The sequence below is a fragment of the Stegodyphus dumicola genome, chromosome 1, assembly GCF_044657685.1.
Source record: "Stegodyphus dumicola isolate Sdum_Otavi_A_Nest chromosome 1, ASM4465768v1".
NCBI lineage: Eukaryota > Metazoa > Arthropoda > Arachnida > Araneae > Eresidae > Stegodyphus > Stegodyphus dumicola.
This window is the reverse complement of record NC_140768.1, coordinates 277,179,628-277,202,743: the sequence shown is the minus strand read 5'-3', so window position 1 is coordinate 277,202,743 and position 23,116 is coordinate 277,179,628. Positions and strand designations below refer to the sequence as shown.

At 34.9% G+C, this 23,116-nt stretch overlaps 1 protein-coding gene across 8 annotated transcripts in view; it reads left to right on the top strand.

The window, feature by feature from the left end:
• The window catches only part of LOC118189934 (neogenin-like), a 482,712-nt gene that overhangs the window by 446,931 nt on the left and 12,665 nt on the right, over positions 1-23,116 (top strand). For 3 of the 8 annotated variants that reach the window (XM_085807362.1, XM_085807346.1, XM_085807342.1), the window contains exons 19-25: positions 511-705; positions 1,785-1,920; positions 4,079-4,272; positions 11,261-11,362; positions 13,390-13,533; positions 19,582-19,860; positions 21,110-21,267. In XM_085807362.1, the coding sequence (XP_085663488.1) occupies positions 511-705; positions 1,785-1,920; positions 4,079-4,272; positions 11,261-11,362; positions 13,390-13,533; positions 19,582-19,860; positions 21,110-21,267 (1,208 nt within the window). Of the gene's footprint in view, positions 1-510; positions 706-1,784; positions 1,921-4,078; positions 4,481-11,260; positions 11,363-13,389; positions 13,534-19,581; positions 19,861-21,109; positions 21,272-23,116 lie in introns of those variants that run through there. The other 5 variants (XM_085807356.1, XM_085807353.1, XM_085807369.1 and 2 more) reach the window with 4 other exon arrangements.

Here is a 23,116-nt window from a genome sequence, read left to right as displayed (position 1 = left end):
CTCCAAGAAGCAGATCCAAATCTCGGCACCCAAACGCTGAAGTTCCTGCATTGTGAAGCTTGTAGTTGCTAACTTCCAAGTTGCTTTGCGATACGGATTTTTATGCCGCAGACCTCAATTAAATTTCACAGGTCACTTAACATTTTCAAGCAGACTGAGGCATTACTTAACTACAATAATAATAGGTTATAACTCTATTTAAAAGAGGCTGCAACAAAGAGAGCGAAGGGCAGGTCTGCCACGAGAAAAAAACCGAGTTTCTATTTATTGTGTTCAAATTTTCATTTAGAGTGTGTTGACTTCGCAATAAATTATGCGTATGATACTTGAGATCTAAGTCGTTGTGTGAATGCAGCCGTAGTTGTGAAACTGTTGTTTTATTTATATTAGCGGAGTATTTATATTATTATGCTATCATAAATTTGGTATTTACAAGGCTCTTTTGAGTACTTTTTGATACGATCTTGAATTTATTGCATACAACTATTAGTAACGTGTTTGTATTTTCAGGTTACGTAATTTTCTACACTACCGATAACACTCAAAGGGATAGGGACTGGGTGCAGGAAGGAGTCATCGGTGATAAACTCTCCACGGTCTTAAGAAATCTTCTGCCTGACACCACATATTACTTCAAAATCCAAGCAAGAAACGCTAAAGGTTATGGACCCTTTTCTTCAGAAGTTGTTTATAAGACGCCACCAGGTAAAAACAGAGGATACTTCAAAGATTCTTTTATGATCTGTGTGCAAGAAATGAATGACATATTATGCCTTTTAATGTTTTTATTTAAATTATGTAGCGAATGATAATAACCAGTTTGTTCAATTAACATAGGCTTATACTGAATTTAGATAGTAATAGTCTGCATTCAGTCATACAGAAAGGTTAATGGTAGAACAGTTATTGATGAAAAACTGTTCAGAATCCTGATAAACTATCACGTTTTCATCTTGTAATGCTGAGGTCACCAAATATTTTCCCTTCTATTTACAATAGACTGCATTCCGAGTCTTTCCTCTCTATTAATTTTAAAGTTTCTCAGTTTTTATCTGGTCGCAGTAAATTTGCAAGTTACCTGTTTCGTACCAATCTAAGGTCAAACAGTATTTGAATTTTTTTATGCCCTATCTTTGATGCCCATAGATTATACTTGCAGAGCGAACTGAAAATGTTCGGCGTGACTTGGTCAGATAACTTATCTGTCCAGACTGTTGTTCTCTGCTTTTGTTCGTTTTTTGTGCACGCAAGATTTAATGTTTTAATTAACTTACTTCTGTAAGCCCCGTGTTGTACATATGTGGTCGACGAGGAGATTGTACGTGTTAAAAAAATTAGTACTCTTAATGACTTGGTATCAACTAGAGTAAATATCGATTTGTAGCCTTTTTATTTGTTTATATTATGTTCTGCACAAAATTTTTATTACTTTTACAGTTTTCCAATTTTAAAATTCTCTGGACTTAAATTCGAATGCGACTATCCCTCCCCCCCCCAGTTTTCCAATTTGATAATCCTACTGCTGCTTAAACTCGAAATAATGTGGTACCTTCCGAAGAAAAATCAAACGAGATTGAGAAAATTCTAAAAATGCTACACAAAATAAAAACTGGTATATTATAAAATAATAATTATGATAATTATAGAAGTAATTGTGATAACAACTTTTCCTATGTATGTTATGCATATATGAAGAAATAAAAAAGAAATATATTGATAAATAGATGATTATTTTAAATCCAGATTAATGATTTCGAATATAATTCTCTCTCTCTCTTTTTTAGGTCTAGCGAACAATTTTTTATATATTATCATCGCCGCTGTCTCTGGTGGTATCGTTGTTATCATCCTCATCATAATAGTTTCTGTAGTATGCAGACGTCGACATAATGCTTACTTGGCTCCTGTTCAGAAAAATAGGTAAGCAGCTTCTGATCCTTCTAATATTTTGGATTTGCGCGCAAGATTTCATTGTCATTAGAAAACTTAAATAGTTAATAGGAAGTTTCGAAAATTTATCCAAATTTGTATAAAAGCTTTCTTGGATCTGAAATAAATTATTTAAAAAACGTGAAATTTCGATAATTTTCAAAACGCTTTGTGAAAGTAAAATTAACAACAAAAAAAAAAAAAAAAAAAAAAATGAAGCAAACTTGATTTGGCATATTTTGAACAAAACTGCAAAGATTTTTAAGGCGATAAGGCTATAGGTTGGCAATAGCAGTAGTTGGCATAGTGTTTTCTAAAGTGTGAGCATAGACCTTAAACTATGGGCTCCTCAGGCCTTTAATCGCTATGTTCTATCTGTGTTTGACATATGCTTAATGGCAAAATAATTTGGAAATCAGAAATAAAAGAATTTTCACTGTCAAACTAACGACATAAAAGTGACTATGAGCTAGTAATATGACCCCATCTATTGGCCCTGAGAATGACTATCTGAAATTCCTACCATTATATAGAAATATGTATCTAAAATGAGAAAAGCAGATTCAATTACTAACAGATTACTTACTCAATTACTTACTGAGGAGGTCTTGTTGTTCAAGTATTTCTTCAACAAGCTGGCTTATTTTTCCATCTGTTAAGAAGGAAGGAATTTCATCTTTATCGGATGGAGAATCCATGGATTCTTCCTGAGATTGAATAGTTGAATTTTAAATTTCTTCGCTCTGGGAACTGTGTGTTTCAATATCCGCAATGTAAACATTGTGGAATGAAACCATTGTTGTTATGGCTTGTTCCTTCGGATGATGCTTACAATGAGAATAGTTGGTTGGGTGATCATAAGACGAAACAGACTTTTAAAAATTTTTTCTCCAGTTCACACATGTAAATGAGAGGTCCTCGAGCACATATCAAACACCTTGAGATAATAGAGCAATCTTGTTGACCGTGCCTAAAGCACTGAATCTGTTTTTTCCCAGGTTTAAAAGCAGTGATCTTGATATTCAGGTGTAGTAGAGTTTCGACGGAGTAAATCCGTCTACCCTTCGTCCAATATGGTAACTTCACACCAGTATCTGGCATCAGACTTCTGATGACGACTTCCATTGGCTAATTTCATTCCTTTCTGCTGATGAAATGTTGTACGGCATTATTTTTGAAGACAAATTATTGCATGAAGTTGTGCCATTTCTGATTGAAAGTTCCAATTTGATGGTGTCCTTTCCACAGTGTACGTACGAATTCATAAATGTTACATTCTGAGAAGAATCCTTATTTCGTTCCAACTCAAATACGGACTGAGCAGAATATGAATAGAAAGTACCTTCTTTTTGCTGAGGTAGCTTCGAAGAGAACTCGTTTGAAACGTAAATTTTGTGAACTTAAAAGGCTTCAAGAAAATCCATATCATCAATAAAGAAGCTTTGAGGATAATTTTCTCGGAATCAAATCAAAATTGTGACTAAGTGACCGCTTATGATTGGCTATGGACAGTTTTTTTATTTCTCCTTTTCGAATGCAGGATTCGTATTCTTTGATGTGAATTTTAAATGCTTTCCTATTTCACGTTAGACCTGCGGCGTTTTCCTATACTGTATATTTCAAATTACAAGATACAGTGTAAATTCTCCAAGAATTAATATAGATGGGATACTTACGAATTGAACAACGAACTTTCATGAACTGGAGTTTTGAAAATTTGTTTTTACTTCATTCTTCTTTGCATAAGGTACCTATATTCTGGAGTGACAGCGAAAATGAACTGAAGCGCCGGGATGCGATGCGAACCAACTTATATATAAAATATGTGGATAAAATTAAACTGGGTCCCTCTTAAGATATTTTTACGTTATATCGCTTAGTTAAAAACCTTATTTTGACCGAATTTTCGTAGAACATCGTTAAAATAAGTTATAAACGTGAATCCTGGTAAGTAATCGAAATGCATAATTTTAATACTGTTTCCGGAGGTTTAGTGGGGAAATGGATGGAGAATTAGATAATAAATACTAAATATATTAGGGTATTATTTTATTTATTTATTTATTTATTTATTATATCACAATTTACTTCATCCATATTTATATAGTGTAACATACAATGCTTTTTTTTCATTTCCTGTTAAAATCAGGATTTTGATCACTAGGTATGGTGGCGCTAAAGCTACTGGAAGAGAACTCAAGCCTCCTGATTTGTGGATCCACCATGACCAGATGGAACTGAAGGAAAAAGTGAGGCAAGGCGAACATCCAGGATTATCCCGGAATCCCCATGAAGCCGATGTCATGATCGACGTAATGGAAAAGAAAAAAGGATCTTATATTGGTACAGAAAAAAAAAAAATAAATAAAAGAAGTTTCATACATTTATTTCTAAGACAAAAAGTAAATCTTTGCCCAAAGAAATGATACTTCGGGGAGTTTCGATAATATCTTTGACTTTACTTAGGTGGCGAATACTAAGAGTATATTTGTATCTACAGTTTAGATAATAAATTACTTATAGATAGATAATAAATTACTTATTTTACTCAGGCAGATTAGGCGTGTTAAATAATGGTAATGGGTTTTTAAAATTTGATAAAATCCAACCTTTTATTATCATAAAGTCCTATGCATTGAGTATTCTAAAGTTCCTATGCATTTTGTGAGAAACTCATTTAGGTACATATTCCTCAACTAATGAAAGTGGTGTATGTCATTTTGCAGAAAATACATAAATAAATGGGAAGTGACAGGTGTAACATCATGTACCCAATAAAATAGAAAGGAAAGGAATAATAAGTAATGTGATAAATGCGTCAAGCAGAAAAGGAGAGAATGACTTGATATTAAAAATCGTTAGCTAAAGATGTAATGTTAAAAGCTTCAAAAACGCCCAATTTACTAACTGAAGTAGTTTTTTTTTAACTCAGTTTGGTTTAACAAGTTAAAAAACTGCTTAAGTGATAGCAATACTTAGTGATTCAATATGTATTAATCTCCCTTCTTTTACTTTTTTTTATTACTTAATTCTGCTCTCATCAGTACTAATCATTTATTATCAATAGTAATTTACCTTTCGTGAGAGATTTGCGCTGTGTTAATTCTTTTTATGATATTAATTGAAAAGAAAGTTTATCTTTTCCTTATTTATTTATTTATTTGTATATGTTACGGTGAAACACCGAAATCTGGAGAATGTCGACTTTCACCGGTGAATGTCAACATTCACATAGTCGCTTGGTGTATGTCCTAAATATTTTCCAAATACTCTTATTTCTGACTTACAGCGGTAAATGTTGACATTCACCATGTACTAATGGTGAATGTTGAACACATAAGAATATTACATTTTCTTCTCCGTAATTCGGTCGCGAAAAAACGCACTTGAGACTTAAAATAAGAACTTAAGAACATAAGAACTTAAAACACACTGTACATTCAAAATGAGAAAGGAAAATAATAGAAGTTAAAAACTTACTAAATTACGTGATTCAAATCTTATTTATTGCAACAACTTAAACTATTATGACACTTTGAATTTCACAAGAGGCCCTTGCTTTTACAACTGCATTTATTTGTGGAACACTTCCATTTGCAATGACAGCGCGTACATATATTCATCTCTTTTCAACCTACACCAGAGCATACACCGGTGAGGGTCCGAATGTAATGCAATATTCGATCTTTCACCGACGTATTTGGTGAATGTTGACATTCTCCGGTGAAAGTCGACATTCTCCAATTTCGGTCTTTCAAGGTAACATATATATGGCTCACAAAACAAACGCATAACTTCCATCAATTATTCATGATTATCACTTGGAAGCTTATTTTGCATAAGAATTAAGCGAATATTCAGATGACAAGTATAGTGTTTTTTCTTGGAAATTTCATAATTATTCGCTCTTTCAATCTCCATTAGACGGTGCCACACGCACACCAGTCTATCAAAGAACCTTAAAAGTCCTGTGGTTGGCATCAGACAATTGTAGAAATACACGCGTTTCTAATTTTATGTACACTAGTTAGCAAAATTAAGAGATTTGCGAATTATGTCCAATTTCTGAAAAAGTAATGGACTGATTTCAATGAAATTTGATCTGAATATACATTTGTAACAAAGAAAGAGATATACCATACAAAATCATTTTATGTACGCATGGTTACCAGTAAAGCTCATAATGCAAGGGATGTCCGAAATACACGTTGTGATATCCATCTGAAAATGAGTCTAATGTCTCACAGCTAGACAGGTCACGGGGCATGACGGTATAATGGACAAGAAGCAGTCGAGGAGTTCCTGTGGCAATCGATCCCACTCATGCAGCAAGGCAGCTTTCAACTCTTGGTTCTCGAAAGGGAATGTCGAGATGAAATTGACTTGCCAAGAGCCTCTCAGACAGGCCCTCTAAAATTAAAGTCAGGATATCTGGCTGGCTAATCCATGTGGCGAATATCATCACTTTCCAGGTAATCATCGACCAACTGAGTCCTATGTGGACAAGCGTTGTCATCCTGTGTCGTCGTACACTACGAACTATCTGTTCCCGTGAATAGTCGAAGATAGGGATCTAAGATCTGCTGTCTGTCCATCATAGCAGTCAAACGTCAAACAGCCTTTATCAAACACATGTTGGGATATGCGGCCGTCCAACGTAATGCCTGCTCAAACAGTTACACCTCCACCACCGTAATGATCCTTTTCCCTGAAGGAGAGTATCGTGTTCGAGGCTTTCTCCAGATACAAGCACCCCGAGAATCAGTATCCAGGCTGAATCTCGACATGATATGCAAAAGACGCGGTGCTCCTCTGAAGTCTGTTCCAAGGCACACGTTGTTTACACCATGCTTGAGCACTTTTTTATGTACTGCAGTGAGCGGGATGCAAACAACCAGTCTTCTGGCATATAGCCCTATCTCATGAAGCCTTTGGGCAACTGTAGAAGTTGAACCTCGAGTTCCAGTGGCACCATTCAGCTCACGTAAAATCTGTAGAAGTCCTGTGTTGCCGCGCTGAAAGTGGCAAATAATGATCCTCATTCGTTGTTGTGAATCTTAGCCGACCTTGTCTAGATCTTCTGGATATGTATCCAGTGTCCTGAAACTGTTTCCACAAATTCCTGAAGACTTCATAAATACCGAATAGCTTTTGGCGTACACGTGATAAAATTTTGAATGCGTATTTTATTTATGAGCCGGATGTAAGCTTGCACCTTTTAGTTTTAAGCCAGGATATAAATGTTATGTTAATCTATCTTTAAACAGTGGAGTTTTTTTAAAGCAATAATTTAAACGTCGCTAAGAATCATTCTACATTGATGTTTTACTGAGATGTGAGAAGCTGAAAGTAGCGAGCACGATTAATGCATATGTACAATGTAAACATATTTTAAAGGAAAAAGAACCCCAAAAGGTTAGCCCACATCTAACTAAAAGCGCTGTATCAGAGTAAGAATGAGAAATAAAATTCACTAGAATTACATTATCAGGTAATTATTACCAATTGTAACAGGGTGGCTTATTTTAAGTTAGCATAGCACACTCGAGCTGTCGCATGAAGGAACGGGTGCTTTAGTGTAGGACTTTCTTCGAAAACGCTTATGCAGCCAGCCTGTTCACTGGGATTCGAGTTCACCAGTTGTAATTACGCATGTAAAATAATTTCTTCTTCTTCTCTCTCTCTCAATCACTCTCTCTCTTTTTTTTTTTTTTTTCTGTAAAAAATATATATTTCTCAAAAACAATGCCCGAGGGGAAAATTTGGAGATTTAGTTAAAGAAGTTCGGTATTTGAATGTCTTTTGTAACAAAAGAAAAGTAAATTTTTTACTTGTTGAACTGTAAGCAGATATTTTAAGTTGAATAAAACTTATATACGTCCGTTTCTATCGATCTATGACTTATGTAGAAATATCTTTTCATGTACTGGAAACGATTTTGTACCTTAGACTGGGCAAGCATAATAGAACATTCTGTCAGGCATATTTAAATCACAAAATGAACTAACATTTATTCTTCAGAGATAGCCAGCCTTATCAGTGGCCGAATAGTGAAGAATGGGATCGAATCCTGGTCACTATATGGTTGGTTTTCGTTGTTTCCTCCTGTGTAAGTTGAGTGCAAGCCAGTTTCTCTTAAAGGGGCCACCATGAACAAAGCTAACGACTTTTCACTCCCACTGACTGCGGTAGTTCTGATGTTTAAGCTATTGTGTGAACACTCCTTGAAATAATTTTACCTGAAATTATGCATGGTATGAGCATGAAGATACCCTTTGTGTCAACAAAATGTGTGTTTCTTGTGGTGAATTGTTTTAGTCTAATAATTTTATATAACAAAGCAAGTGTTTCCCCATTTCCCTCATTATGTGTATATTTATAAAATAATATATATAAATACCCATCCCGTTTCAGTCTGAATTACTTAGTAGACAATCCATGCCATGTACTTGACATTAAATCGTACTGAATTACATGAAGGAAATTATAACCATCACAATCTTAAAAAATATGTAGAGATTATACAGGGCAGCAAAGTGTCTAGCGCCGTTCCTGAAAGTTACTTCTTCCAACCCCTAGGTCTCGAATTCAGAATAAAAACATCATTATATAGCAAATACCGGTTATAGCGAATACCGAAAGCTGTGCAAATGGACGAAGTTAAATTATATTAAATAGATTTAAATCACAGAGGAAATGGTTTGACTTATTAACTTCTAAATCGAAGGAAGGCCAAGCTTCCTATAAACAATGCAAAGATTAGATTGGTTGGTCGTGTTCTTTTTATTAAAATTCTTCAGAAGTATGTAAGTCAGGGGTAGTCAGGTGATACAGCTACGGTGTGAGTGTCCTTGTAAATAATTATGTTGAATAAGAGAACTCTAAAATTTGCAATGGAAACTCCAAAATTCTGGAGGAAGAATACTTGAATTAATGGCAAACAACAGCCTCCGTCTTTCCGTATCGCAGTCAGTGTATGTCAGGGCTGGTATCCGACGTGGTATCTTGCGCGACTGCAACAATTGGCTACATTTTGGAAGCACTAAACGGAAGATTTAAGAAGTTGCAGAGTTTGCAACCTGGTAGCAAAAACTTACTTCTAGTCCTGCTCTGTTTTATGTGACAACCGGTTTTATGGTTATTCTTAATCAAAGATCCCGGTGTTAAGAGAAGAAAAGGCGATTGTTGAAACCTGCAACCATTCTCAGCAAAAAAAATTCTTTTCGACGTTTACCATAATATCACGCTTACTAAAAATCCACTGATGATTGAATATTTTCTGAACAAATTATTAGAGTGGTGTTTATTTCTTTGAATATGAACGGAAAATCCACTGATGATTACTAAAAATCCACTGATGATTGAATAGTTTCTGAACAAATTATTAGAGTGGTGTTTATTTCTTTGAATATACGAACGGAAAATCAATTGGCTGTATGATAAAGCTCTTTTTAAGTATACATTTAAACTAGAGCTTAATTTTTAAAATTAGAAGTGCCAAAGTCCTATGGAAGGCCTTCAGGGAAGAGAGGGGAATTAATAATTTAAAGTAATAAAATAATTAAATTAAAATTTAATAAAATTTAAAGAGATAAACAAAAATTTAATAAATTATTAAATTAATCGTAAACACTTAAATAATAAAACAGAACACCTTACGCCTTTTATGGGGCTCCAGGTAGAATTACAGTTTTGCTCAAAAACTAAGAGTAGCTCAGCCGAGCTGTAGCTAAATTCAAGCCCTGAAAATACAGTTTGATGTTTTATTTCAAGGGATGTCAAAAAAGAAGAGCTTTCTTATTCTAGCACATCAGTGAAAGAAGGTGAAACGGTGAAAATCACTGGTGAAAATAAAGAGAACGCTAAAAATGTGAATATGGAAGGAAATTTTAACGAAGATGTGTGGATATGAAAACAGAAAAGAATCCAACACTTTCTGTTCACGATCTCCTGCCGATATAATTCTAGCTTTCAAGCAGAAGGAAAACATTCTTCTGAATCTGAGGGCATACCTGCAAAATAAGAACAAACGTAACGTTCTGTATAAGTGATAATTTTCGTCTCACTTATTTTTGGTTTTATCATTCCAGAACGTCTGCAGATGATCTTTTTCAAGGGAAGTCACTGGCACTGTAGCACTGGATTTTCACGACCAGGGTGATTACTGCTAGAGAAAAATTTACTCGCTATTATAAATTCATCACACTTCTTGAAAGAGTAAGGCTTTGACATGTGGGTGGGGCTTTACTTTCCTTAAAAGTGTCAACCTCCATTAAAAGGTTTATTTCCCATGTTAAAACAGGAATGTATTCAAAAGTTTGAATCGATTTTTAAGCCTTGCTCATTAAGAAGTGCGGGAGCTGGGGTTGAACAATTTAAGTTCTGATTTAAATGCTAAATCGGCCTAGGCTTAGATGGATAGAACACCAGAAATTTTTCATTTGCGATACAGGTATCTCCTATCTCATTACTGTGCTATGTAAAGATATAGTAATGATAAAATGGACACAAGTTTGTAGGAGACTTGAGCTTTACTATTAGTGATCAAAATCGTGTCCAACTACACTGCTGGCATTCCCATGGAAACTTTAATGAATGTACCTGAAATCAGAAAAATGTGAGGCAGCAAATAAAGAACGACTAAGCGTGGATTTCTGGGATCACGCAAGTCACAAACGCAAGGAGTCCTGTATTCTAAGAAGATTGTATGTTTAGTCTATTTATTAAAAAATAATAGTAAACAAATCCTGCGTGTTGTAATGAGATTCTCCCCGCCACTCACTTCATAAATTCGCTCTGTGACGATAATAGTGAACTAACCAGTACAACTCTGAATCAAATGAATGATAATGTAAGGTACCTTACTCTAACTGGTGAAGTGTATGGTTGTAGAAGATGTCACCAAACAGGCTAACAGATTACATCACTTTTATTTTCACTATCTCGGAATTTTCTTAATTGGGATTAATTTTTAGTGGGTTCTAAGAGGAAAAGTTTAAGAAAGAACCATCATAAATTGAAAATTGTAAAAATTATGATTAAAACTTGATTTTTAAATTACTGTAGCAGATGTTTTTAATTTTTACTAATAATCTGCTTAGTCACACGATTATTTTCATATATCTTCCTTATTTATTTTGATTCCTTTAGAATGAGCATGTGTTTTTGCATTTAGATTTTTAATTTTATTGCACGGATTTTACTTTAAATTTTTTTAAAAAAGTATTCCTAAACAAATTTTTAATAGGTTTTTAAGTTTTTTTCCAGCACATTTTGTTTTGATTTATTTTTCTCCCTTGCAAGTGTTTGTTTTGATTTTTCCCATGCGCAGATCTTGTGGCTGCCTTAGATGATGCATCTGATACTGGTCAGTCCCGAGTTAAATCTTTCTTACTACCTCCAGAAAACTTCACCCTTCCTCCACCTATGCCTAGTAAGTAGATCCTGCTTACCAAAGTGAATTTTTTAGTATACTTTGTAATGAATGACTGTCAGTAAATGCAGAAAGCATGTGTACAAATGCCGTAATTATGTGATGTCTTAAAATGTTTCAAAATGACAGTTGTCCAACACGAGAAATATTGACCATAGTTTAGAAGTCCTCTGCTTTCTTACCTAACTTTATATGAACGAAAATTCAACAGGAACCAGTTTATCAACACTTCATGAAGAAATAAGAAAAACATCATTCAAAAGAATACAGCAATTGCCAGAGAAGTAATAATCCTTTCTTCTCTATCCTGAAAGCAACCGCTGATGTCTGTTATATTTCGTTATTGCCTGCATACGCTGCTTGAAAAGTTTTAAGATTGGTTGTTTCATTAAGAATTATTATTATTTTCAAAGTAGAATCTTTTGTGCTGAATTTCGCTGTTTACAGTGTTCTATGAACAATTCAAAAATATAAAACTGAAAATATTTTTTTCCTTACGGCTAACGTAATTGTAACCATTCACTATCTGTCCATAGGTTGGCAATGCTACCATCTATAACCACAGCAGATGGATGGCCTACCTAAACATGTCTTTCCTTTCACTTGCCTTTAAAGTGCCTCCGCAAATGAAAGGCAGAGCTAGGTATTTCATCACTATATCATGCCGTAACTTTTCGAATGTCTCATGACCATTCTCACACATCTGCCTTATTTTCATACTGATGTCTCCTTCGTCTTTCCCCCACGGCAAAATATAGTAGATCATTCCAGTTATTGTGACCAAATACTGTAGGATACAGCTGTTCAGCTGCAAATGTACTGGATGTACTACCTTCACCCACTAGGCTTTTCACCACCCGGTACAAAGATACTTCTAAATTATCGCCTGATTTCTTTCTAAGAGTTTTGCTGCCCCCTGAGAAAGCACCGATTTTGATGCTGGCTTGTGCCTTCTCCAATGCAGTTTCCCACCTCTGGTATCAGAAAACAGAAATAAAATGAACCTTACAATTTTTCAATCAGCTGTTGTATATATAAGCATTGCGATAAATTTCTAGAAAGTTTTTTTATATATTTTACTATTTTACAGAGAATCGTGCATCTGTATTGATCATGATAGAAATTCATCTCTCAAATGAAAAGAGCAGTGCTTGAAATTTTCTACGATGTTCATAAATTAACAATTCTCTTGTCATTATTTTCGCATTTTTGTATGATATATAATTTTATTATTTTTTCTATAAAGTGTTTTTTTTTTTTTTTTTTTTTTTTTTTTTTTTTTTTTTTTACAAAAGCTGTATACGGTCAATTTTAATTGAGATAATTTTGCAGATGCTATCTTTGGGTAAATTTTGGCTAATATACTCCCAAAAATGGTCCAGGTAATGCTTTTGTGTAGTAATGAGCTGTACAAATGTCCTGGAGAAAAGTAATCGTCAGTGTTTTTCATTCATGCATAATAATTTCATGCATGTTATAACATCAGCCAGCGTTTTTAGTTTGTTCATGTAAATCTTCGCAGAGAAGCATAGATGTCTGCTACCTTAGCAAAGATGGATACCCTCATTAGTTTGTAAAATATGCTGAAAAGAAGCTTAATGAGTTTTGCTTCTATTTCACTGCAGTAAAATATGTTATAGATTGCAGAGTTTGATTATTAAGGACTTATTAAATGTTTCACAAAACTCTAGTGTTACATTCATTCAGTGTTCAAATTCATTTAGTGTTTAAAAATAGCGCAATGACTGTATTTATTTATTCTGAGGTATTTGGGAGAAGTGAATCAGAAAATATACTTCTGTCTGAGCATAGGGAACTACAACTAGCTAATCTGTTGTAATAAGAACTTTGTCCACCAGGTTTTATGTCTACTCTTCCCAAACTAGTTGATTCTGGTGGCATAATCCTCGAAAATTTGCTTTTAAAATATCTTTATGAATCACTAGTCTTTAATCGAGGAATTATTGTTTTCATGTCTATGTTGTATTCTGAATAAATATAATACTGAATCTCTTTTGTTTCTGTAGCTTTGTCAGCTACTACGCCAGTCCCAAATGGAGGTCTGGAATCTCCATATGAGATGGGTTCAAGTGGTTTGGCAAGGCCAGTATATCCACGGACGCAGTATAACATTCCTCATGCTCATGTCACTATAGATGCTGCTCATCCTGGTAAGTGTTTGTTGTTCCTGTCAATCTAAGTTAGATTAGCTGCTTACCAGAGTGATATTCATGGAAGATTCTAAATTTCAGATTTTTAATTAATTGATTAATTATAGTAAAACTCTGGAAAGTAGTCTGCTTAAGCTAGTAATTCAAAAGCTTTTTTATGTTCCACGCACCTAGGAAATGTTTAATACTCGTCAATCAGGGACCGGACTCTTGCGGGGAAATAAGCACATAAGATGACCATGCTTCAAAAGTGATCTTATTAGAATGTTCAGGTTGTGACAGCATATTGAAATAATGACAGAGAGACAACTGTTCGCGCCTGAACTAGCGTGATGATTCAAAACTGTTCACTTACAGACTTTCAATAGAGAAGTTGTAAATGCTTCAGAACATGTCTGCAAAGCCTAGTGATGCTAGTTTTAATAAACAGAAAATCGTACTGAAACCGTAAACCATAGTTCATTTGCGTCATAGTCTAGTTTAGAATGGACTTCCTTATACACACAGCATAGCATAACGATCTGCACCTCAGGAGGTATTCGCGAAGACTTTAAGAAGATTTAATGTTTTAAAGCAGTTCATCCTCAAGCATAGTATAATGTGGGAGGAAGATCAGTTTCTGATCGAATATTACTTCTAGGAATTCCACTTCAGAATCGACAGGAATGAATGATCCATGAATATGCGGCTGAAGCTCAGGATGGAGATCTCGCTGTCCGCAAAAATATATGAAAACGATCTTCAGACTTAAAAACCCATGCTTATCCTGTTAAATGCGATCTGCAATAATCCCTCTACGTACCTCATGTCCACATCATGGCAAGTTATTAGCAGGTCATCAGCACACAGTGTACCTGAAACAGAAGGAGGAAGTCCTTTCAAAACAGAGTTTATTTTTAGGGTGATAACATAACACTTAGGACACTTCTCTGAGGTACACCCTTCTCTTAATACGAGGAATTAGACATCACAGAACCAATCCTCACTTGGGCAGTACAAGCCTTAAAAAATTCTGGATAAAAACTGCCATGGTATCATGCAAGACATAATCATAGAAAACGCGCTTAGAATGTCGTATCCCCAAGCTCTGTCATAAGATTTCTTTCAGCATATCGAAAAATATTGAAACCAAGTGTTTCTTTTTCTGAAGGCTTGACGGATAGATGTTTCTAAATAAAGCTTTTTGTCTATGGTTGACTAACCCTTACATAAACCACTCTGATAGGCGGAGATTATACTATTTTTTCAGATAGTGGACAAGTAGGCAATGGAATATTTTTCAAACAATTTGCATATGTAACTCGTAAATTCGATTGGCCAGTAGTTTGAGGGTTTTGTTGAGTCCTTACATGGACTGCAACTAGGATAATAATAGTTTTTTTTTTTTTTTTTTTTTTTTTTTTTTTTCCCATGCACTAGGAAAAAGGTTCTGTTTCCACACTCTATTGGATAAAGTTATACAGACATTGTGTGACTTAAGGAAAGATGCTTTATCTAATTGGCGTCGGGGCTAGACTAGATCTGTGTATCTTGAATAGAGCTATTTTTAGCTCATGCATGGTCAAGTCAACGTTATAAAACTGAGTTGGGAAAGCTAAATACGATAGGAAGTTTATCAGACCGTAGCTTGATAGAAAGAAATCCGTATGGGTATTGCTGCCACCGCATACGGCAGCTCACCTCTTGCATTCGCAATTTCTTCTGTGTTGGTTATCACTTTAGTATCTTTTTTCAAAATGTAAAGTGGGGTACTGATGAAACTTCTCCAAGGATTTCCTTTGCAGTTTTTGAGTCGCTTGGCACTGTCGGTTGTTAGGGTATTTCTGTAATTTTATTGATGAAGCAGTGATAGAGAAGTTAGCTGCCTGAGTAATAACCGCTGCATTATTTATAGGCGCAGTTTTCACCATTTCTTCAGTGAGCTGAGCATAAAAGGAGAAAAAAGCGAATCTGCTTTTTCCAGTATGAAACGTGCGTATCTTCAAATGGGCTTGTCTCTTTTTCTGCAAAAGTAATAATAAAAAACAGATGATCGCTGGCTTGCAGATCATTTCCAATATTAAAATTGCAATATAGTGAATAAGTTTGCTCTCCATTATTAAGGAGGCAAAGAGAATGGTCATTGATCATTTGCTCAATTTGCCTGCCACGTTAGTTTTTTATTTTTACTTCCCCAAAGAGGATTATGGCCGTCGAAATCACCTGTAAGTGAGAATGGAATAAGCAGCTCCACAATTAAATTATCCAATTTTTCTGCTCAGTGTGTTCATTAGGAGGCGATAGATTGAATAGATTGAAATCAGTGTTCGCATATTAACTTGTACAGCGATAGTTTAGAGACAAGTTGGGAAAGGGAGAATGCTTGAAGTATGAGGTAAGGATATAAGGCATTTCTCCCACCTTCTTGGCGTGCCTTCGTGGTGCGGTGGTCTGCACGCTGGGCGCGTGTTCCAGAGGGCCGTAGTTCGATTCCCGGCGAAGGCGTTGCATATTTTTCATCTTGCCTACTTCCAAAAAATCCTAATGCCTCTACATGGAGACCTACACCACTGACACGTTCATTAAAAAGCTTACCTTTTCTCACAAGAAAATGCTTTCGAAGCTTCAGCTGCTGCTCAGGTTTCAATAGGGTTTCTTGAGCTGCAAAGCAGACAGAATAATGTGCGCTAATTAAGTGTTTTATATGAGCAAGAATTTTGTTGAAACCATCATGATAGTTCCAAAAGCTTTAATGGCAGATTGAGTAGACTGAAATCTGAAATCAACCTATTCCATCTACCATTATCTATTACTGATTATTTCATATGTGCTACTTTTTCATCAAACGTTGAAGGACGATATCTCGGGACTTCCAGTCCGTCCTCTACAGTCATTTCAGAAACTGTATGTGAATTTTTAGGGCTCATATTTTTAGCAGAACTGATACTCTGGATTGTCGGTATTTTTAATTTTTGTTGCCGGCGGTATTTTTTGTATCTTTTGTCTTTTTTGATAATGATAAAGATTTTTGGTGTGTCGACTGGAACTTTCTTCTGCATACTAATGTCTGTTTGTGTAACTGTTAATTTAGTATTTTTAACAGCTTTGGCATATCGTACATTTCGTTACGGCTGAATGAGCGTTTTATACTATTCGTCTAGCTGTATGAGAATTTTTTGGATTGATGATTTAACTTGCTTGCCAGATTTCCACTTGGAAAAGGACCTAGGAAAATACCGTGCGGTTACCATTGCAACTAGCGCACAGTGAATTAGCAGTAGTTTTCACTGCCATAGCCTACTACAGAACATCAAGCACATGTAGGATTATGACAAGATATCTTCGAAAGGCCAAAACGTTTACATTGGTAACGTTGGATTGGATTTGAAATATAAGGTCTTACAGGACGCCATAAATACTCGGTCTTTGTATTTTTTGGTGAATCAGGCGTACTGAATCAGAATGACATGCTTTATATCAATCAGTTGATCTCCACGCATCTTGATTCACTTGGAATTTTGATGTTAGAGCTGAGACATAACTTCCTCTTCAAAAATGGAAAGAAAATCGATCTCTGAAATAACTCCTTGGCAGCAGTTCGGTGTCTTATGCGCTGACACAGAAACTTCCACATTTCCAAGTTTGATGAAACCAAGAAGTATAACAGATTGGGTAGAAGAAATAGTTTCAATTAAAAGGTAACCAGCACGCAGCCGTTTTTATGTTTTTTGGTTCTCCTACATGTGATTGAATAAATTTTTGAATCTAAAATGGAGATATTTTTTGAAGCTTCCCTATTGCTGACAACGGCAAAACATGGTGGCCTTTAAGATGGACAGACACTGGCATTGCACTTTTGATTTCTCTAAAAGTTTCTGAAGAGGAACTCAAACAGTTCCTCTTCAGAAACTATTTGAGAAATTGAAAAGGCAACATTTGAGAGAAATAAAGATTCAGACCCGGCGGCCTCAACCACCACAGAGTTAAAAAGGGAACGCAGTACCTCCCCCAGGAATAACAGGTTTTCTATACACAATCTGAAACACCGCAGACAGCTTTCTTGAAAGCAGGAGCTCCCGAAAATTTATCCCCAAGGCAGTGCACGAAGGATTAGTGACCAGGCAATTGAAGATAGGGAGAAAAACTAAGTGCCTCCCATTTGGAGTGAAGCAGAGGCTGAAAGAGTATTTTGGGGATAGTACTCCCCTCAACGACCAGGATCCTCCTTTTCAGTCTTATGAGTCTCCACGCACTGCAAACACGTAGGCAGTTTACTCATCATAGTAAGTCAGAAATGAAAGATTTTTGATAGATAATAGATTTTGAAAGAATGAAAGATTTTTGATAGTAAGCCCCATCTTCTGAAAAGAAAAAGGAGCAAAGTTAAAGCCAAGTGGAGGGGAGAAGGAAATAAAGACAGATCACTGAGGCTTCAGGATCATGAAACCCGTTACACCAAGATGATGATCCTCTTGAAAAACTAGGGTACCTCGAGATTGCTACATTTATAAAGCTATATATATATAATTTATATTTACACAAAATAAGACTCCGAGACTATCAAAACGAGAGGCACAGTAATGTAAAATTATGGTCAGCTTTCCCGAAAGCTGATCTCCAAGCCATGGACTTAAAAGCCAAAGTTAACCAACAGACTGATACTAGCGAGGACATCTAAGTGTTCCTGAATCAGAGGTCAAAACAGTTTGTTTGGAACAGTACCTCACCTCTACTACCAGGATCCTTCTTTCCAGCCATATAGATCTTCACGCACGGCAAACGCGTAGCCCGTTTTCTTGCCATGGTAAGCCAGAAACAAAAGATTTGTAATAGCATCTCATAGTGAGCCCCGTCCTCCAAAGAGAAAACGACAAAGGAGAAAAAATTTAAGGAAAAGAGGATAGATCACTTGGCTCCATGATCGTGACATCCGTCTGACCCAGATAATGACACCCTGAAGGGCTAGAGTGCCTCGAGATTGTCATCCCCATGCTCGCAGAGTGGAGTGAGTCCCTGAGGGCATTAATTATATACGAGTATATACGGCATGTACGTATATATATAAGTGTTACCTCTGTGGATTTAAGCATCCTTAGTGCATATTAATCCTTGTAGCATATTCTATCTTGTAGCATATTCCACTGCATCGTAGATTAAAGATGACTCCAGCTGTCAGGCTTATGAAGTATTTCCTCTCTGTATTCTAAAAGTAGTAATAATGTTTCTAGAATGGCGCATTCTAGATTAATCTATGTAACATTGGCTTGCATAACCCTGATGATGTACCTAATTCGGAACTTAAAATCAAAATTTTGAGAACTGAAAGCTTTCTAACCTAAACCAAAACCTTCTCTTGGTCAGCTTCCATAATGGATTAATTGCGCACTTTTGTTTCTACTTCTGTGCTGCTTGAACAGTATTTCACTCTGCTCTCTTTCTATCGCAACATTACCAAAAATGTAAAAATTCTAGAAATAGGCATGATTAGAGTGCCAAGTGAATTGTAGCTACAAATGTCAATTGAAATAAAAATGAATATTTAATCTTACTCGGTTGCCAAGCTTCTTAGTCATTACAGATTCAACGTTTTAGCATTCTACGTCTCAGTGTTTCTTACTTCAGTAATTCTAAATTTGTTTTTATCACATTTGACTGATCTTCCAGTTCATATCCCAATGAATACCACTAAATAAATTTCAATTGAACATAACTTCTGGAAGGAATCTAAACTGCAGACTATATTTTTAATTCTACCTGCAGCTAAAGCTTATACTGCAAGCACTTATACATGCTGGCGATATAGTTTAGAAGATCACTTGGTAGAAGTACTTTGATTCAGTTTCATAACTAGTGCTTTTTCAGACTAGTTTTATCTACAAGTACTTATTATATATTCTTGCTGCCTGCTAAATGCGAACTAACTAAGAAGACTTAAATAAGAACTAGTTAGAAAAAAATGAAATGAAATTTAATATCCTCTTTGATAGAAGGAGATTAAGAGACATATTGTTCTTTTGAATTTTTAATAATTCCAGTCTAACTTAAGTATAATGAATTATTTATTTTCAGGATCATCATCATCGACCCTTGCCTCTCCATCTGCGCGAAGTCATCATCCTTATGATCAAGTGACCTCACCCACCTTGCACATAACATTAGGTGGTGCCTCTGTGCTGGGCACTGGCCAACATGCAACCTATTCGAGCAACACCAATACAGCTGCTGCTGAATGTACATCTGTTTCTGGCACCCTCAGTAAAAGGCCGCCCAATCACTCATTGAAATCATTCAGTGTTCCGGCGCCCCCTTGCCAGAGTGCACCCACCACACCTCAACCAAGACACATAGGTAAGTTATAAGCCAATAACTAGTGATACATACAATTAAAGTTAATTACTGTTTTAAAAAAATTAAGCTTAGTGAAAAAAATAATCTTCAATGAAATAGCTTTCTTCCCAAAGGACTTTGTATTTGTGGAAGCTTTTAATTTGAAGTATCGTTGAGGATTTCATGTAATTCCAGGAAGTCCAAAATTATGATCGCCTCATGCTAAGGATCATAGGCATAATTATTTTCAGCTATTCTTTCATTTTTTTCCCATATAGCCATTCAAACAAGAGCATACAGTAGTCTCATCCAGGTTTGCTGATTTCAGTTTAACATCTAAAATAATTTTGAGCAATTATGATGAGCTCTATTTAACTAAGAATTGATTCCCCAGAAATTTAAGATACAGAATATAAAATCTTGTATTTAAACAGAATTTTTCACAATGGCAACACCAAATGACAGACAAAAATCTTGATTTGATATTATGTATATCAAATTAACATATGGAAACTTGTACATTTATTTAATAAAGAAGAGACTTAAGACATACTTGTGCATTTATTCTGCTCGATTGCTTGCAGATGAGGCTTGTAACAAATATTTCCCTCATGTAGTATTCTTTTCTATTTTGGCATGCCAGGACATAAAAATCTGCTCATTGGAAAGAATAACTTCAGCTCGGAATCCACAAAAAAGAATATCCCTTAATAAGAAAAACATGGATAACGGTTCACTTGCAAAAGTTTCATTTTTCTGGATCTTGCAATATGAAGAGTTTTAATTTCAAATCACTGTTCTAATCGCAGAATTTTTAAAGGCAGAAATAATAGTATGATATTTTTAAAAAAATAATAATAATAATTTGATACAATATATTTAAAAATTCTTATTCTAAATACCTTGCAATGTATAAATCATACATAGAGCAACTTGGTCTTTTATTAAACCAGCCAGAAAGTGCACCAAAAACAATTCATAATTACCATAAACCAACTATACTGTTATCTTTCAGACAGAAGTATTGATAAAATACTATGAAGAAAGCTAATAAGGACGCACAGAGAAAAAAACTGAGGGCTTTCATTTAAATGATATTTCCCAAATTTAAAACTCTGAAAGGTCCCCCCCCCAAAAAAAAATAATAATTTAAGATATGACAATTTTTTTAAACAAACTTCTTTCATCTTTACCTAATCTATGATTAATTATATAATATGTCTTATTCATTTTTTCGAACTCCATCAATATTGACTGTATTCTGTTGTAGTGAAACCTCAACAAGTGGCCAGTCCTCAGAAGAAACTGCTGGCAAGTGGTGGTCCTTCACCTGCTACTCCTTCTTCACAGCAGTCTACTTTAAAATCTCGGCCATCTACGATGCCCCGACAGCAAGCAGAAGGCAGCAGTGACAGGGAGGACCTGCCTGTAGGTACTTAACTCTCTTGCTTTTCTTCCTCATTCCCTTCCCCTTGTTTTGAGCTAGAAGCACTAATCAAACTGCTTGCACCCCTTCTTTCAACTGAGCTGCTATTACTAATACCACATTAATGGGGTCTAGCAATCCACATGAATGCATGTTGAAGACCATTCTACATTTATAAAATTTAGTTATGCATATTTATGTATTTTTCAATGCTGAGATTCTATGAAATCATACAAATATGAATACAGTTTTCAATTTATCAATAATTCTAAGTGGCTTTCATATTCTGTTGAGATCTTATATGAATTGTCTTAATTTTAATAGGGAGTGTGGCAGTTCTTTTGTAATATTAAAATTAAAATAATCATACATAAGAGAGTTCCTTAATGATGGAAATAATCATAGGTTTTGTAATTTATCCTGCACCAAGACTGTATTCAGGGTTTCTCTCTATCATATAAATGTCACCAATTTACCCACTAAAATTATGAAAATCACCTAAAATCATTAACAAAGTGAGATGCAATTCTCTAATTTGAAAAAAAAAAAAAAAAAAAGCAACAAACTTTGTACAAAATAGAACTTTCTAATATAATAATAGCTGTAAATATTTTTCAAATTATGGCATTTTGTTTTGTAGTCAATTCTAATTGTGGCTACTAAATTTTATTGTTTCTTCTATTCATTTCTATTTTTACTTGGTACTTTGGTACCCTTAATTGCAATGTTGGGTAGAACTCTAATTTATCTTGCATTATGATTATTTTTTACAATTTTTTTAACTCACTGTAGTTTTTTTCATCAGTAATTCCAAGTGGCTTTCAAATTCTTCATTTTTTTTACTTACCATATACAGTACAAAGTCCGTAATCCGAACGGAATGATCTATAATCCGGACCTCAAAGCCACAAACTTACGCATGCGCGTTTGATGCGCGCATCCGCTACGCATGCGCGTAAAGCCAGTAAAGCCTTTACCCATGCGCGCTTCCGATAGTAAAGAAAGTAACAGAGAACGTTATTGAAAACGAAAAAATTTCTATTGACAAGTTAGTCGGTATTCTCAACACAACAATTACAGGACCTTGAACAGTGGAACTTTGTAACTGAACGAGAAATTATGTCTGTTTATAGAATTAAAGAGAAAGTATTAGCACAAAAATTGAAGCAACTTAAACAACTTACATTGAAAGAAATGTTTACTAAAGTAAACAAATAAATATTAAGGTTTTTTTTTTTTTTTTTTTTTTTTTGTAAATTTTGATACCCTTTAAATCATAATTGCTCTTTATTTCATAAATTACGGTTTCATATTTTTAATTGTATAATTTCTGCATGCCATCTTACCAGATTTAAATTGATGATCTATAATCTGGAAAAACCCCAAATCCGGGATCGCCGAAGTCCCGACGAGTCCGGATTATGGACTTTGTACTGTATTCTGTTAAGTATTATAATGGCATTTGTGTGGTACCTAAAGAAGTGAAAACATTTCTTGGTGCAGAATATAATTTCTTAATTTATTCTGCGCTGCAATTAATTTCAGTGCTTGTTTAATTTATGAATTATCATTTTGGAGACTGTTCTTAAAGATTTATTTTAACAAGCAAATGCTTTTGCAATATCTGCATATAATAAAAGAAAGCATCTGTTTATGTGTGTGAATTTCGTTCGTGCTGCGCATAAGCTAATAGACCCAGGGCTACGAAATTTGGTACATAGGTGCATCTAGACAAGAGCCAATGCACCTCGAAGTGATGTTTTCAAAATTCGAATCAAATTTTTTTAATTTTATCTTTTTTAATGAAATCGCATCATTTTGAATAGTTTCATTCTTTTAGAAATGTGGTTT